The sequence below is a fragment of the Emydura macquarii genome, unplaced genomic scaffold (genome assembly GCF_026122565.2).
Source record: "Emydura macquarii macquarii isolate MOO-44397 ecotype Brisbane River unplaced genomic scaffold, CSIRO-AGI_Emac_v2 contig_1644, whole genome shotgun sequence".
NCBI classification, from domain to species: Eukaryota; Metazoa; Chordata; order Testudines; family Chelidae; genus Emydura; species Emydura macquarii.
Window position 1 is genome coordinate 2277421 of NW_027131781.1, and position 18794 is coordinate 2296214.

At 45.0% G+C, this 18794-nt stretch overlaps 1 protein-coding gene across 6 annotated transcripts in view; it reads right to left on the minus strand.

Annotated features, from left to right (window-relative positions):
- ADAMTS7 (ADAM metallopeptidase with thrombospondin type 1 motif 7) overlaps positions 1–18794 on the minus strand; it is a 127268-nt gene that overhangs the window by 103753 nt on the left and 4721 nt on the right. For 4 of the 6 annotated variants that reach the window (XM_067555460.1, XM_067555458.1, XM_067555459.1 and 1 more), the window contains exons 2-6: positions 17369–17724; positions 9394–9592; positions 4889–5085; positions 2287–2370; positions 1235–1359 (exon numbers count right to left, since the gene is read on the minus strand). In XM_067555460.1, coding sequence (XP_067411561.1) covers positions 1235–1359; positions 2287–2370; positions 4889–5085; positions 9394–9592; positions 17369–17724 — 961 coding nt within the window. Of the gene's footprint in view, positions 1–1177; positions 1360–2286; positions 2371–4888; positions 5086–9393; positions 9593–17368; positions 17843–18794 lie in introns of those variants that run through there. The other 2 variants (XM_067555457.1, XM_067555464.1) reach the window with 2 other exon arrangements.

The following is an 18794-nucleotide window of genomic DNA, read 5'->3' on the forward strand; positions in this document are numbered from 1 at the left end:
CAGGCCCTCTCCGCTGAGTACCTGATGAATACAACTTGCACAGTGCAATTGTATCTGCAGCCTATGGCTGACTGGGTGCTGGCATTCCATCATGTGACATGACATAAAATCTAACTAACCCAGCTGTAACATATATAGTGTGCATATAAAAGGTGACAACATATTAAGTGGCTAAACAGAAACAAAGAGCGGATACATCTGAATGTGAGAGGTTTATGAGCCTCTTTTTCCAGTTGCTCTCCCAGAAGCCTGGTTTACTAAGGAGCCTGATTAATTTAAAATCAAAAGCAGCTTGGTTACATTAAGTCCACTTTAAAAGTACAGCTGGGGCTGGGAATAATTAAGCAATGGGACAGGCCAGGCCAGTGCATTGCTTGGGAGATGGCTCCAGCCCCAGGTGTGCAGTTCTGTAGTCTAAGGCCAAGTGACCACAGCCACCCAGGAAGAACAATAACCCCACAGGCATGAGCTGCCCTGGAGTGTCTTATTTCTACTGCAGAATAAATTTCTAGAGAAAATAAGGGTGCCGGGAGAGATGCCATGCTTGTGAATGTATTGGCAATTACTGCAACAACTGAGATATCTGGGATGATTTAGCTGAAGTTAGTCCTGCTCTGAGCAGGAGGTTGGACTAGATGACCTCCTGAGGTCCCTTCCAACTCTATGATTCTACGATCACCAAAGACCAGACTGCAGTGGCTTAAAGCCAGCAGATTGTACACCTTACCCACTTGGGCTGGGATTCTCAAAGTAGCCTAAAGAATCCGGATGCCCAAATCCCACAGGATTTCACTGGGAATTAGGCACCCTCCCTGAGGCTCTTGGCCTTAATCCATAAAACAAAATGACAAATTTATACAAGTGACCATCCCCTATGGGAATCAGGAAACCTGGAGACTGGGTTAAACCAAAACCTTGCGTTTGAACAGCCACAGATGCTGGTTAATTTGAATCCATTGCCACGTTTAGATCTGAACTCTGTGGCTAGCTCCAACCTCAGGAATAGGCTAATCTCAGAATAGCGGCTGTATCTCTCATTACGTGTGTAAATGTCAAAACAGGACCCACCAGGAAAATGGAATTTAAATCGCTTTCTCTCTCTCTCTCTCTCTCTCATTAGGTCCTACTGTCTCTCTCTAGCCATCTATCTCCCAGTATTGTAGGTATTTCTAACTACCTGCTCAGCTGCTGAAATCAGAGAGGTAGCACAAGGATAAAGCACCAAGCAGGATACCTGGTGAGCAGGACAGCTACATCGTGATGCAATGGGTGGGCGTCCCCTTTCACATTGATGCTTTTCTGCCATTTGCAAAAACTTTTCAAGGTGTTGTCCGCATGGTGGGTAATTTTTAAATCCTCCTGCCAACAGAAGTAAATAAAAGTCTGCTGTAATGGCATTGTCCTTTTGGGGGGCAGATTCTGATCCCAGTTACACCACACTCAGATCAGAAGTAACTACACTGATTTAGATGGAATTACTCCACAGAGTTGACATCAGAATCCTCCTCTTTTTCGCTTTCATTTGACTGTGAGTGAGTTGAAATGTTAGACAGCCTAATGAAGGGAGTTAAAAAAAAAAAAAAAAAACCTGCAGGAAAATATTCCTCTTAGGCTGCTGAGTCTTTTACAAGGACACAGCTGTGGGAAACGGATCAAACAGCTGAGCAACTTCAGGCTTAGCTGAGAAGGCTAACTACAGCTGGGAAGCACAAACAACCAGCATGTCACATTCATCGTACAGTGCTGCTAGCTGGGATGCTCCTCTGGGACTAATCCAATCCTGGAAACAACAGTCAGAAAGAAGACTGCCACATCTGCTGGCATTACCCTAACTCACAGCTGTATCTCTGCCACCGTAGAGCCATCCCTCCCCTAATTTCAATGGAAAATGCTGCCAGAAGCAAAACTGCACGTCCAGCTGCCCGAGGCAGTCGGGTTAGTTCCCGTAGGTTGCAGGATGGGGAGGATAATGCTTGTATTTTGTTGGGAACCCTTTATGAATTGCTGAATAAGTGGCTACTTGTCAATATAAGGGCCAGATTCTAGAGCTTCTCTCCCTGTGGAACTCGCAGTGACTTCACAGAGAAATCCACCCATGCAGCAGTCACTGAGTCAAGCCTCTAGTGTCTGGGTTTATTCTGCACAAGATCTTTCTGGCCAGCTACATGAGGTAAAAGTGATAGTTTATGGGCTTTCATGGCCAGTTCCCAACTGACCATACAGAAGCAGAAGCTGAGCTGCCAAGATGGAAATGGACCAAAGACATTAGTCATGTTTTCTTTTTACCTCATCTTCTTCTAACAGGATAAGACGAACTATTGCAATGTTGATAGGGTTCCCAATGCTGGCATCATGGAATATACCTGCCACCTGCAGAAATAGAAAAGCCAATAAAACAATGGCCAGGAGAAAGCAACCACTCTGCTTGCAAACATATCCTATAGAGAAGCCTCGTCCTAAAAGACACCGCTGGGTAACGTAGCCCCAAATCAGAAGTTCCTTAGAATGAGGGGTGGGTCCAACTCTCGGGATGTTCAGACCAGAGCTGGACCTACACATTTATGCCATGGCTGTATCTCTATTGATAATCATTGAAGCTGTGGATTTCAACCAGTCACGTGCATGGGACCATGCTTACTCTGCATAACCAACGTATATGATTTCTCAAGGAGAATTTCCCTTCCAGCTTGGTCCCTATTGGAGATGGAGCAAATGGTGTTGCACCCGGGTCTTCTGCCCCCACCACCCTCTGCTCAAACCACTAGCCCTTTCTGAAATGCAGAACTGTGTTACTTCAGCCACAAAAGAGGAGCAGGTTAATCGTGCCAAACTGCCTTGTGGTTTTATGAGCTGAGCAAATATCACCAGGGGACTGGCCTGAGATCACTGCAGTTCATTTCACTGGTGACCTCAGGCAAAACTGAACCCCGGCCTCTGGCGGTGAAGGGCTCGCTCATTAACCCAAGACGCCACCTCCCTTCCAGTAAAATATGTCTCTGAGCTCCGAATGACTCGGCAGCAATGTGAGCCGGTGAGGAATTTGAACCCCATTACCGTAATTAACTTTTAGAGCCTGCATTTAACTTTTATTACAGCCCTTATGGTGCATAACATACACCCTCCTATTTCCAGGCCAGGGTTTTTATCAGCCGTTACTGGTTGTTTTACTTGACTCTTTCCTTTTAAGTGTTCACAGTGACATGTTCGCTTATGCAATGCTAGCCAGGCTAATGCTCCACTCTGCCCCAGGGCCGCCGGCACAGCTGAGGGTGAGAACATTGTCTGGGGGGCTGCAGGAAGCTGCTCCGAGCTCAGGTTGCTAAACACGCCTGTATCTTCTCTACAGCCCCCGTCTTACGTGTGGCATTGTCATTGGGATTGTCCTGTGCGCAAAGGGCTGGATCCAACGCTGTGCCACTCTGTGTCTGAAAACAACACGCCAAAAACCCCATGTTCACCAGTGTCCTGTAATGATGAGATGGTCTGCGCACGGCACGCCTTGTTTAGCATTATTTCAGAAGTCTTGATCTGCTAAATCCTGTTGGATTGTGTGTGCTCCACAGCATGGGAAGTTATCAAATGTTGTCGTAAGTGCTGCCAGAACATGTTGTGAGGTGGGAACCACCTAAACCAGCCTTTCAGGGACCCCAAGGAGTGGCCAGGCAGCGTTAATGGCTCTCTCGCACCCATTCAAGGACAGATTCCACTAACAGGGATTGTTTACAGGGAAGGCTTTGCTGTAGGAAGCACATTCGCAAGGGGGCTGGACTGACCGATGAGGACGACCCCACGGGCCACAAGCCTGATTGTTCTAGCAAGTTAGAACAGACGAATAAGGGGGAGCGTGACATCATCCTTGGCTTCTCTCTCCCCAGCTCAACACCTGAAGGGTCCCCGGGAAGACAAAAGGACTTTGAAAGGGGGGAGGGGAGTCCCAGGCAGGGAAGGTTGCACAGCCTGCGTTTAAGAAACTGCTTGTACCAGCCAAGAAGGGGTGAGACGTGGCTAATTCAAATCCTGTTAGCGTGTAAAACTTGCGCTGCCATCTTTTGTTTATTTCTTTTGGTAACTACTTTTAATCTCTTTACACTTGCCACTTCTAATCACTTACAAGCTATTTTCCTGTAGTCAATAAACTTGTCTAATGTTTTATCTCAACCAGTGTGGCCTTGAATTGGAGTGTGTAGAAATCTTAGCTCAGTAACAAAAGCTGCTGCCTGCCTTCCCCACAACAAGGGGGGAGTGGACCTATTAATATAGTTCTGGGGACAGACTCCTTTTGGTGCAGTTCTGACAAACTGCGGGGGAGAGGTAATTGGCTGGTGCCTCTCTGTTGCTGGTTTGTGAGTGGCTAGACAAGGCACTCATATAACTCAGATGGGTGTGTCTCTGCCTGTAATGGCTGTGTAAGTGCAGCTTGCTGACAGCATCACAGAGTTAACATTCATGCGATCTAGCTGGGCATGGTGCCCTGCATGCTGTTGGGCCAGGTGATAACAGCGCCTGGAGGAGCTTGCTGCTGGTTGCTAGCAAGGCATTGCAAGGGACGGCCCAGGCTGGAGTGTGAAGAGGGCCCGGCGCTCCCACAGTTTTCAGGTTGCACCCCGGGGGGACCCCATAACACAAGCTCTCTCAAGTCAATGGGAATCTCTGCATCGACACCAGTTGCCTAGGGTCAGGCCCAAAATGAGGGCAGGTTATAATCTTGCATTTACATATCAAGCATAGAATTGTCTGGTGCCTTACATGGCTGCATGGGGGAGTGAGGGAGACTTAGCCACAGCCTTTCTCCCCTGCACAAGCAACTGGCATGATTGGAAAAGTCGAATGACCTGTATATATGTCACTGGCCTGTATGAATCTCATGGCCATGGAACCCAGCACTCACCATGTTCATTACGGTCAGCACGTACTTTTCTATATTTTCACTTCCGTGATACTCCACCATCTTAGTGTCCGCTACCACCAAGGTCTCCACCCACTTCTCCTTGCTGATGGAGCGCTGCTTTATTCTTCGGTGCCTCTGCTGTTTCTGTTCCCATCTCTCTCTCCGTTTCTCAGACTGCTCCAGGCTTTGCTGAGATTCTGAAGAATGGAGAAGGGAAGAGGGTTTTGGAAGTGGCTGAAAGAATAATCCCATTGGTCTCAGGGAATATATGACCTATTCTGGTTTCAAAAGACCACTTAGAAAAAAAAGGAATAATCCCATCCAAGCAAGGGTCCTGAACCTACATTGCACAGTTAATAGTATTTATATGCAACCATCAAAGAGTATCTGGTCACAAAAATCTGAACTGAGCTGCCAGGGGAACACAGCTCCCTAATACAATAAATTCCCTGCCCCAGATGCTGGATTGATGGCTCACACCAAATCCTAATGGTCTCCAAGGGTCCTGGCCAAGTTTGAAAAATCACTGAGCCCTAACCGCAGGCTTTGTGGGGTGCACGGGAGATTGAATTCCCGTTCCACTGAGAATCTTGCAGTGCCTGCCAGTAGGAGCGTCACTGTAGGGAGAGGCAGCAAGAGCGTTCATGCAAAAAAACTGGGAGAAACGATGGCACGATGATGAAAGGAAGCTTGATGTGCCTAATGACATAGAGCAACTGTGCGTCTCATGCGGAGATTTCTCCTGTGATGCTGCCCCCGTGTCAGAGTCAGAGTCAATCACAGGCTGAATAAAAGCTTTACAAACCACATCATAAACAGCTGGGATTGCTTTTATGTCCAGTCTTTAAAAGTTCAGGATTACCTCATTAACAATAAACTTGTCCATGTTTACGGTCTGCATTGTGCTTTAAGTAATGAGAGAAAGTTTGCCCTCTAGTCCTAAAGAATCCCAAACATCCAGATAATTTGAAAAGTCTCCAGTGCTAAGATACCATCATGAAAGTTTAATGAAAATAACTTGGAACTCATTTTTGTTGCAACCTTTCCTTTAAGGCTTTGACTTACGTGGGTCTTATGATGTGGGGTGACTGGGAAGACATGGGTGCAGAGGAAGTTCTGGACACCAAAGAAAGTGTGTCTATAATTTTAACTGCAAACATCCTCTTAAACACTCACCCCGCTGTACGTATGTGTTCACTATATGTAGCAGAAAACAATATACATGGTGAATGTACCATCACCTGGCTGTGTATTGTTCTATAAATAAAACCAGTGCCTTTATAATACAAAGGGGTCAAAGCAGAGTAACGGAAATCCTACAGATTTTCTACATGTTCTTTCCCAAAGCATGACTGGGATTAAATCAGTAGTCCACACTCTAGTAGAAATTTACATGCATCATCATTTGGCCAAACTAGGCCCAGGGGGATTCACTCATTCATTCAGTATCATAAATGAACAGAGTTGGAACACCAAAAGGGAACATTTGGTTGTAATGATAGTCCAAAGATGCTCAGTTTATTTAGCTTAACAAAGAGAAGGCCAAGAGATAACTTGATCACAGTGTAGAAGTACCTACATGGGGAAAGACGTCTGACGGTAGAGACCTCTTTAATCGATCTGATAAAGGCTGAACAAGGTTCACTGGCTGGGAATTCAGTTTAAGGAGCAAATGTTTAATAGTGAGGGTAACTAATCATTGGAACAACTTTATCTAGGCACAGAGGGATTCTCCATCATTTGCACTTGAATGTCTTTCTAAAAGATGGTTTGTGGTGTGCTAGCCGTGTCAGTCCCAGGATATGAGAGAGACAAGGTAGTTGAGGGAATATCTTTTATTGGACCAACTTCTGCTGGATGCAAGATATAGTCTTCCAAACTACACAGAGTTCCCACAGATGTGCTCTGGATCACCCAGAGATTCTGGATTCCTAGAAGCAGAAGTCATGGGATGAGGTTTTCTGGCCAGCGTTATGAAGGTCAGACTAGATGATCATATTGGACCCTTTTGACCTTTAAATCGATGAATTATCTAGTCTCATCATCTCATCAGGCTATAGAATTTCACCCAGTGATTCCTGCCTCAAGCCCATAATATGTTCAAAATATGTTAAAAGCATCTTAGAGTTACACATCACCTACAGATTTACTGCGCCTCCGCCACCTACTGTACCTTGCACAGGGAACAAAATGCATCTCCTGTCCAGTGCTGCTCTGTTCTGTCCACTCTATGTCCCCTTGGAAAGAATTCTACCATGTTCCACAGTAGCAGGATGTGAACAATATTAGCTAATATTCTTAACCAACCCTTATCCCTCTCCTTCCATGTCAGAAGGACGTGTAATTGTGCTGATGATCCTTTCTGTGGCAGCAAGTGCTGAGAAGATATGAGCTCTGGACCAGGAGAGGTCTCGCCTCTTCTGCAGTTGCTCCACTATACAGATTTTCCAAATGAGCTAGTAGCCAATGAACTGTGCATTTACACCTTTCTGCCTTGGCGCACAAGGTAGATAATGTACCGTTTGCTTCCTGTCCTTGCAATTGAGATGTCTGTCTAAGAAACTACACAGCCCCCACTACCACAATAACTGAGCACCTCACAATCTTTGATGTATTTATCCTCACAACACCCCTGTAAGATAGAAAAGTACTATTTTATAGATGGGGCGCTGAGATACAGAGAAATAAGTGATATGCCCAAGGTTATACAAGAAGTCTGTGGCAAAGCAAGGAATTGAATATGGGTCTCTGAAATCCCAGGCTAGTGCCCTTATCATTGGGCTATCGTCTGCCTCTGAAGAGAGTGGCAGCATCTTTGTGAAGGGCCTCTGAATGTCATAAGGGACTAGATGCAGATATCCTTCTCTGAGGCTAGTGTAGTTTCATTACCAAGCCTGCGAAATCGAATCTGCTCTAGTTACTGCCCAATACAACAGGAAATATTTGAGGTAAAAAATGCCATTTGGAAAATCTTGGGTGATGCTCTAGTGATCATGCTGTGATAGTACCAGGTGGGGAGAACATGCGGATAGTAGAGGGCTATTTAATCTAGCAGACAAAGGCATAACAAGATGCAGTGGCTGGAAGTGAAGCTAGATAAATTCAGACTACCATTAAGAAGCGAAGTTTTAACAGTGAGGGTAACGGACTGTGGGGACCGTTTACTGAGAGATGGGGTGGATTCGTCATCGCTTGAAGTCTTTAAATCCAGACTGAACATCTTTCTAAAAGATATTTTCTAGCTCAGGCACGAAGTCTGGGCTTGATTTTGGAATAGCTGGCCCGTGCTATTCAGGAGGTCAGACTAGATGACCATAATGGTCTCTGCTGGCCTTAAAACATGAAATGTATTAAAACCATGGTCCCAATGGAGGGGACCACTGCTCCTTCCAGGCACGCTCAGTTCTTGGAAAGGAATGCTGCTGATTTGAGTCTTCACATCCCTCCTCTTGTAGATCAGCTATTCTAGAGCAAATCATCCCCACCTACATTCAGAAAGAATGTAGAAAGCCAGCTCTGGAGAACTGAACTGCCCTGGAGCCAGTATTTCATTCTGAAAGTCCAAGCAGCTGCAAAGTCCCAACAAACTGATATTTACACGTGAAGTGAAAACAAATCGTCACCACAAAGCAGAAAGTGCACATCGGAGCAAGAAGAAAAACAGGGCAATCAGTGGCTTGTGGTTTAGGGTTGCAACGACTGAGCACACATACATGAGAAGCTTCAGTAAATGCAGAAATATTGTCATATGACGAGAAAAATGCTGCACTCTAGAGTAACCCCTGGTACTTGTGGGACTCGAGTCGTGAATGCCACAAAATCATTGCCTGGTGCTGGGCAAGCAAATTCTTTAGCGGCTGTCGCTCACTCGCTCACTCGTGCAATTTGAAAAGTGATCACCCTTCCCTAATAAAAATGTCTGCGGAAATGATGTTTGTCTACAGTTCTGGAAACTGAGCGCTCTCTCTGTGCCTAACCACCAAGCTATTCATACATCCGTGTATCTATCACAGAGTTCACTGTGCTATCCAGACTGTAGTATCTGAGCATCTTCCACAGAAAAAATTCTTTAGCGTTAGTGGACTTCATGAAGTCTCTGGCTCGATCCCTTTTTGGGCATAGATGAATTTGCAGTTGGGGTGTATCTTTGCTGGCAATAGTTTGGGTGGCCTAAAAACTTTTTTTTAGCTAACCTATTGCTGATTGGTACACTTGACCTTCAGTACAATAAATTCCAGGAATAAACCCCCAAACTTTGAAGTATGATTTAGCATCGAATTAATGATCAATTTCTACCCCTCTTGCAGACAGAGTTGTGTGTGAGGATGCTAAATGCGTTAACGCAGGAGGTAGATACTAAGCTTTGATCTCAAAAGCACGCAGCACCTTGCAGGATTGGGCCCCAAGCGTCTATCTTTCATTGTCCTTGATTGACATTATTAAAATCCATTATCCTCTAGTTCTTTTTGACTCACTATGGACCTGCCATAAAGGAGATACAATACCTTGGACTCCACACGTTCCCAAGGTATTGGACTGTTTCCTGTCTTGCTTTCTGCTGGTTTCCACTGTTGATGCTTCTTCCTTATATTCTGGAGCATGACGTTTATAAATCCTGTGGGGATGGGCTGTACCGTCTTCATGCTTATTTGTAGCCAGAGGTTCAATGAAATAGTCTTCATTCGCAAGCCGAAATACACCTCTCTGGAGGGGGGAGAGAAAGCCAGTGTCATTTGTATGAAGCATTGCCTCGCAGGGAAGAAAATTACAGTAGGGTGGGTATGCAGAATTTTTCATGCAGAAATAGATGCCTTGTAAAAAAGTTGCTTTTGCCTCTCTAGCCGTGTTGAGAACTATCGGCTCCCAGGCACAGAAAAACAAACCAGCCTGGACTGAACATACTATCCCAGATCTGAGATTCAGAAAGCAAAAATTCATGCATGCACTGTACAGTTAGACTGCCTCCAATTAGAAACAAACTGAAGGGATGCTTGATACCGAGGTGCTCAATAACAGTAAGGATTTAGACAGAGACAGACGGAGAGCCTCTGAAGACACGCAGACACAGAAAACACCAAGAAAGAACAGTAAGGTCATGCGTGTGAGTCTGTTCTCTCCTATGTTAAAGTCCCTCTTTGCTTCTGCCCTTATTTTAAAAGTTCTCTGTTGTTCTTTTGTGACAGTCTAACCTGCTATGCTTTATCGTAGTGCTACTGCAGTATTTTGAGTGGTTATTGTGGAAAACTGACGTGTTTTGACATCCCTTGAAATTCAAGACAGTGCTGCTGCCCATTTACAGTCTAAGCCTCCATGGTTTTTAACCACCCTTAACCAAAGTTCCAGCCTCTGGCTTCTTATGGTCACTCATCAGAACATCTTTAGAGAAGCTGAGGAACAGAAAGTCTTAGGGGTGCAAGGTCACTGCAGGATCAAAGACGGGAAACTCAGAGCTACTCGCAGAGACAAACAATTGCACTGACGGTACAATGAGGATGTGCTATTGGCATCTTTCCTTTGGCAGGAAATGAAATCCTAATGCTTTCATTTGTTTAATGAATTCTCCCACTCCTGACCCCGCTGGGACACTGTGTTTGAGTCTCAAGTTCGCGATATCAAGCAATCTCATCACTAGTAACTACTATCTGGCAATGCTCCTATTCTCCTGGCTCGAACCTCGCTGAATTTGCTCTGCGTCTCCCTTTCATTCCTAGAAAGGGCGAGTTTTGGAGCAGGAGCTGGTAGGCTTTTCAGCAGTGGATGATCACTCAGCTGCGGGAGGGGAATGTGATTTGAATGTATCTTCATGTCCTAGCAGAACTCTGGGTTCTGAGCTGAGCTAATTGCCTGGAGTGGCCTTGCTCCCAGTCCGCCTTTCCTGACGTGGGCTGTTGTGCAGGATGCTTACATAAGAACCCATTTGTTTTCAGCTCTGTATGTTACGCTTTTGATCTGACATTTTCATTACTTTGGCATGCCACAAGCAGAAAAAAACCGAGGGAAGATTAAAATGTGGCACAATAAAGCCTTGTTAGACTCTCCCGTTTGTTCCAGGAGGCATTTCTAAGTGTGGTCATCCATTCACCATGCTTCACATGCCACTGAGGCCTGACTACGAGCAATTAGCCTCTCCTTGCCCCAGAGGGCTATTTCCACACTGCGGAAGTCTTCCAGCCACATGGCATGCACAGACAGACACGATGCAATTCACCTTCGCGGCGGCTTTCATAGCTCGTTCTGTGCTGTTTGCTCTTGTAACAAAGATGCTAAGACAGGGAATTTCCTGACACTTATGGCTCCTTGTTACAGGGCGGCTTGCCTCTTGAGGGCTGGAGACTTGGGGCCAGCCAACCCTGATTACTGAAGAAACGCGTCTGGGTATGGATCAGGTGATTTCCCTATGAAGAGCAGAAGGAGAGTGCAGCGAAGGGGTAGTTGTTACTGCAGGAGAGCAGGGACTGCTAGGTGTGGGCTGGCTGGCTCCGGCAGAAAGTCCTGGGCCTTGGCGCCAGCCAGGTCGGGCCTGGGAGCGGCAACCACGAGAGGAAGGCTGGAAGAAGGGTGACTATAGACTAGGAGTGCAGACTCCAGCAGAGAGTCCTGGAATAGGGGACTGAGACGACAGGCGGGAAAGGGCAGGGAGTGACCCGACAAGAGGGTGAGATGGACGGAGTTTATTTTATCTGAATAAATCCCGACTCCAAGAAGGGGTGTCGTGAACCGACAAAAAGGATGTGAAGCGTTTCCTTAAGGAGTGCCTTGGGGGGAAACTGAGGCAGGCGGCCTGTAGCATGACTCCGGGTGTAGGTCACTTGTTCACACTACTCTCTTTCTCCTGCTACCTCATCCCACAGGGAAGCCAAAATGCGACTCACCGTACTCCAACCTCACATGCCCGTGCTGGCTCTGGTGGAGTCCAAGAGGAGCTGCTCACCAGGCTTTCCCCCCAAAATTAGGCCCTGATCCTGCAACTGGACCCACAACGGCAGGTCCCTATGCACATGCAAGGCCTCATTGTCTTTAATGGGGCTTGGTGCAAGGGTCCAGCTGTATAGATCCAATTGCAGGGCTGCGGTCTTAATTAGCGGTGGTAACTCGGTGGTTTCCATGGAACTCACTATGAGGCTGTGATTTTCCACATGCTGAGAACCTACAGAATCCACTGACTTCAGCTGGGGCTTTGTAAATCAGGCTCAGGGTGCCGAAATTCATTTCTTACGGTGTCTCTTCTCTTCTCTCTGCAGCTAACACCAGCTTCTTGTCCTGGCTAGTGCTACCTCCAGGATGCCTCCTGCAAACAGAATGACCCCTCAGCCCTGGTCTGCCTGCTGCCTGCCTCCTATGACTCCTACCACCCTTGGGGCCCACAAACGTTCATCAAAAAATCAATCGTCCAAACTTTGGAGGTGTCTGTATTTGGACCACAGAGTCCCAGCTGGGCCCAGCTCTCTCAGACAGGCTAACAGGGGGGTTAATGTTGTCTATGCAGGAGAATGGTGGTTCCACTGCAAATTCGAAGGCTGGGACACCAATGACAGCTTGGCTGTCCGGCTCTTGTCCGCATGAGCCATGTTCTTTAATGGTAGCTCATGTGATCTTCCAGTTGGTACTTGCTTGGTTCCTTTTTTGTCGGTGTGATGACGTGTCCACCCCTCTCTGGCCCTGAAGGGATTAATGGAGGCCAGAGGAGCCAATTAACCTATTAGGCAGCAGGCTGGGAGAATTAATGCCGAAAGGAAGACCCTAATTAGGGGAAGCTCCCCTGTGCAGGAACAGGATGGGTTTCTGTAAAGCCAGGAAGCTGAGAGCAGAAAAGGGCTGCAGAGAGTAGGTTGCAGTCACTCCCTGGGAGGAGGGAGTTTTGAGGCTGGCAAACCCAGAGGGGCAGGGAGAGCCAGAAGGTATGGAAGAAGCTCCGGGAAAGGTAGTAAGGTCAAAGAGGGAACAAATCTTGGCTACTGAAAAAGGGTCCCTGAGCTGGAACCCGGAGTAGAGCTCCAGCCTGAGTTCTCCTCCCCGCTGCTGAGGAAGTGGCACCAGCTGGGCTGTGAACGGGAAGACTGCCTGAGCCCTTATGGTAGGAGAGCCTTTGGTACCACAGAAGGGGAAACACGGCCAGTGACCTGGACAGAGGGTCACATCACACAGCGGCGGCTGCAGCGCCCAGGGTGAGATGGGGACTGCAGAGAGAGAGTGGCAGCAGGGTGTGCACCAAGCAGCAGAAGGGGATCTTGGACCTGGAAAGAGCTGGTGCGGCCAGGAGGAGGCGCCGTCTGCCATGAGTGGCCCCTGTGATGGTCTGCAGCTATATTAACCAATGAAGGCCCAGAGGATTAGTTCTTAGCACTGCCAGTCTGACCTCACTTGTTTTCTCCTTCAGGAATGAAGCCATTCATTTGTCAGGTTTCTGTGTTTCCAAGATGTATCTTCTGGTTGAATGACGCATTCATGCTGTGCTTGTGTTGCGTGGCAGGGAAACAGACACAGGCAGTAAAGTGCAGCTAGCCTGTGGGGGTGTAAGGGAGGATTAGGACACCCCTAGAATGCGCTGTGAGGATTTCAGCTCTGGAACTGGGATGGCCCTCTGTGTTGACAGCACAACGTGCCGTTCCTGACGCTCCTGCAGTGCAGTGTGCAGGGAGGAACAGGAATGCCCCAAGTGCATTCCTTGCAAGTGTACCAAAGTGAATGAGAAACATGGGATATTAATGCTGTCTCTGGGAAGATTATTACAACACACCAGTGGCACAGCCACAGCGGTGCTGAGATGGGAGGTCCAGGAGGCATTGTACCATATGCAGTCCTATTCCTTATGGAGCTTTCAATTAGTTTTTTTATCTGTTTTATTCTGTCTCGCTCCGCAATGGGAGGTGGATGTGTATCACAGCCTCTGTCTAATAACTGCCCAGAATATCCTTCAAAAGGGACGTGTTTCATCACAAGGAGATTTTATCCTGGTAAAATATTTTAAATAAAAATTAGCAGTGAATGAGAGATGATCCTGGTGGGATTGTATGTTTCACTTCAATATTTACAATTTAATTAATGCTTTTCATATTGCATGCGATCACTCCTTGTTTTAGGTCAGTAATTCCTGTACAGTGCATAGGACAGATTCTATTGTCACTTACATTGGTGTAGACCAGAAGTAACTCCACTGAACGTAATGAAATTACACTGGTTTTCTGCCAGTGTAAGAGAGAACAGAATACAGCTCTTAACGGCAAAGGAATAAAGATTATTTTATTCTAATTTTCTGGACAGCAAGGATCTGAGGACGATGGTCTTTTTTTTTTAAAAACAGTCTGTTAAAGGTGAAACGTGGTCATAAAAACACAAGGTTAGAAAGGCAGGGGAAGGGTACTAAACGTGTAATTACTATAACTTACACAGAATAACCAGTGCTAGACCAGATGTTGATCAAAAGATAACAGAGGTATTTAGCCTTGAGGAATGCTAATTACACTTGATCTTGAAGTCAGGTCACATGTATATTACAAGTTGGAATTGCAGAGTGCTTTCAGTGGAAGCAGAGTTCGGTTTAGAATGGAAGGTATTACCATCCTATAGAAAAGTGAGCCACTGTGCCCTACCCCTGTAGCTCTAAGCGTCCGCAGAACAGTTCTGTCTTCCTTCTTTACATACTGTAATTCTTAGCATAATTCCAAATGATATGTGATTAATTCTTTATAATGAATCTACAGCTCATGCTGCATTACTTTCAACAATAATTCTATCTGACATTATATATCGTTAGTGTAGCATTGGGTGTTTTAACATCTGTCTGCTGAAAACTTTAGGTTTAGCTTTAAAATATATAGAGAAAGCCAAGCGGAAAAGCTCATTGATTTGGGAGCAATAAACTGTCTGTTCTCTTGTGATTCTAAATAGGTTAACAATATGAGAAATGGTTGTTCATCAGGCCTGCTAAACTACACGTTGTGAAGTTGTTGTTGTCTCTTCTGGTCTAAAACTGTTCCCCGTCAATCATTACTGTAGTAAATCTGCTTTTAAACAAATAATAATAATAATCCTTAACATTTACACTGCACTTCTCTTTGTCAAGATGCTTCACAAACTAGCTAGTTAGTCCTCTCTGCACCCCTGTGAAAGGAACTGAGCTGGCTGAGTTATTCACAGCAAACAATGCATTTGTTGATATTTGTCCCTTCTTCTGTTGGTGGATTATCTGCAAATAGACTTCAATTTTCACTCATCTGTTTCTTATTTGAATATTATTTGATGAATCATTCATGTGAACATAGTTCAGCCTATGAACTATTTACAGTTATTGCTTTGAGTATTTGTTTATGCCTAACTCCTGCTATGGGGCTGGTCATCTAAGTCACAAGGTATGTTTCTGTTTCCTGATTGGATAAATCCACCTATAAATTGCTTTCAAGATAGCCATGTGAACACTTCCAGTGTGCCTACATATTTGCACAGGGTATCCGTGTAGTTACATTCACATGAGTATTCAAGACACTTCATTTCCATGAACATTCTGGCAATCCATATTTCACTCATACAGACTCCTGCAAAGAAGTGACTCAAAGGATTATAGGTTCCTCTTAAAGGAATTCATCTCTTTTATCTGAATGAATGCTTGTGATGACTTCCCCCCTCCCGCTCCCGCATTTGTCCTACTCAAGTAGTGAGTAGTTATTACTACCTCAACTTCATAGGTTTGGAAACCAGTCGAGACCACAGAAAAAGTCAGTGTAAGAGACAGTGTCAGAACTCCAGAGACGTTGGTTCCCACTGGGGTGCTCAGGACACTAGACTGTATATCCACCCCACTCTCTTTACTCAGCAGGCTTACATCTAAAACCAGAAACTGGAAAGTTCAAACTAAAGGGCCTAATCCTGCAATGTAATGAGAGATGCTGAGCAGACTCAATGTAATGAGAGGTGCTGAACACTGATAGCTCCTGGTCCCTTCAGTAGGAACTTAAGACCCTCTGTACCTCTCAGCACCTTGCAGTATTCTCTCCATGATGTACCCCCTACATACTGTGATCAAATCTTTTCTGATCTCTGTAGTGATTCGCTGACACCTTAACCATCTCCCAGATTTTATTCTTAAAGTCCAAACAACAACATAATGTCATAGCTATAAATATTGGATCTTCGCTGTTAATACCTTCACCGTCTCCAACAGATGAACTGATGCTATGTGCAGAGTTCTGTCTGCTGCCCACTGCTTACTAATCTACAATATGGCTGTCAGGGCCAGAAACAATGAAGCTACACTGATTTGAACCAGCTGAGCATCTGACCCACAACCTCAGTGATTTTACCACAGAATTTCAGTGGCAAATGTCTAAATTTCAAGTTAAAAAAAAGATCTGTCACCTGTCCAGGTTATTGATTCTAAAAAAGCGTCACATTCCGAAAGGCCAATCCAATGCACAGATGCACATTGTTTTTGTTTAAATACATTAAGTTTAAAACATGCTGCAAGAAAACAGACATGATTACGAGATGAATCCCACATACACACAGAGCCTGTTGGGGAGCCATAGCTAGAACCCTTCTCATCTCCAAAACCACAGGATTTCCCCTTCTGTAGCAGTAGTCAGTCCCTTATTCTGTCTGTGGGCTAGGCACTAGAAGGCAAATTCCACTGCCTCCTGTAAGACAGTCTGAATATTTGTCACCCCAGGACATCTGCATGGAAACAGCAACGCTTGGCTATGATCATATTGATCAAGATGGAGGGTAATATTTTCAAAAGTGCCTAAGTCATGTGAGACTCTAAATACCATTTTCAAAAATGACGCAGGAGTTCACTGAGGCTTTCACATCAACTCCTAAGTGCCTGGGTCATTTCTGAAAATAGGATTTAGACTCAGTTAGGCATTTTTGAAGTTGAGTTGGTTAATCCTCCGCAAGCCAGCCAGGCTTGACTCTGTTTTAATAACTAATGGAAACAGCCTGGATTTATTGTCTCTTTTATCTTTCCTTCACTGGAAAGGTCATTTTATTTCAGACCCAAATTTAGCTGATTCTCACAAAAACCTAGTGTTTTCATTGACTTAAATTAGTTATAGTGGAGCGTGACTTTGACACTGATGTCCAGAAAATATGATGAGTTTCATCCATGAATTGTTTCACCATAAATATCGTTAAGCTTTCTGCACAGACTTTTTTAATGGTGTCCTTTGTAATCCCACATTTGGGCTATAGCAGACTAAGGAGGTACGAGATATGACAGTCTTCCGTGGGTCACACCTGAAATATGCTTTCTACAGACAAGAAAGCAGAGTCCCAAAATGATCCTGCACCACTGGAGTCAGTTGGAGCTTTGACATTAACATCAATGGATGCAGCACCAGATCTGCAGGGTGAAACCCGGGCCCTCCTGAAGTAAATGAGTTTTGCCATTGTCTTCAATGGAGCCAGGATTTCACCCATAGTTTCTAGTTTATTGATATCGCTGTGATTAAAGCCTTCTTTTTCTGGATTCAATGGAACACTTACCAGCCCATCACACGTGCTTAGAGCTGCTAAACCACCTTTCAGCGCCCAGTTCTGGACCTCTCCAATCATGTGACAAGAATTGTGATTGTAAGACCGGATCTTGGCACGGGTGATTCCTCCATATCGTCTCTCACTAACAAACCCAGGAGCAAGGAGGTTGTTGTTAACGCTTAAATTGAATTTGAGGTGCTGTCCTTTGTAATGCAGCTCATAAAAGGAGAGCAAATTGTTCCTTGAGGAAAGGGCCCTTTTGTGAATTGCGTGATGAGCCAGATCGTAGGACAGAAAAGATCCACTCTCGTCAACTCGGATTGGATGAACAACGTCATAGCCAGAATATTGCTGGCGGATCGTCTCTGCGAAGAAAACATTTGCAATGATCAGATATAACGATGACGATAATCTTTCGCCCCAAAGGATCCCAATGCACATTATGTTTATTGGTTCTACGAATTCCCAGTAGGAAGAGATCATTCTTCCCACCTCTGCCCAGGAGCCCCTATGGGATGATAGGTGTCAGCTGTCTACAAGAGCAAAGGAATACCCCACAGTAATTCAGAACAGCAAGTGACTCTGGTGAGAGAGAGAATTTAGGCAGGCTAAATTACATGAGCAGATATAATTATTCAAACTGGAATGATGTCAGGACACCTAAGTTAACACCCTTATTCTGACAAAAAATGCCAGAAGAAACAATCCCAAATCAATATAAAAATGTAATTAGACCAGTAGTGGTGAAGAGCAGACAGTCTCTCTCTGATATAAGAAAAAGTGTTTTCTGGGTGACTGGTTGTTTAACTTGAGTAAATTTTTAAATTCTCGTAAGCAATAGAAGCTCAAACCACAAATGTAAATAGTCAATCTTCAATAGATAAAGAAAGTGGCATTTGATTGTTTTAATTATAGCTGTTTGAAAACTACCACCCAAAAATTAATACAAATGTTCCTAAGCAAATTCTAGGGTTTTTTTCCAGAAAGAATAAAATTTTCAATTAAAGGTTTTGACAAAAATTCAGAAAATGTCACCCAGTCAATTGGAGAGGGACATTGAGCATGAAATTCATTCATATACATTCTTTGTCTTCCCTACAGCATTAGTGAAACACATGATGTCAGAGAGAGTATAGGAAACCAGCTGTATTAACACTATTTATGATGAGGAGAGTGAGGAAGAGAAAAGAATTTAAAATAGGAACCTAGATACAGATCTGAAATTTGCAAGTGGCTACTTTTTTTTATAATGGTCTGAGCCAAACCTCCAGATCTGAGCACCCATAAGAATGGCCATAATTCTGGGTTGGACCAGTGGTCCACCTAGTCCAGTATCCTTTCTTTTGACAGTGGCCAGTGCCAGATGCTTCAGAGGGAATGAACAGAACAGGACAATTATCGAGTTATCCATCTCCTGTCATCCAGTCCCAGCTTC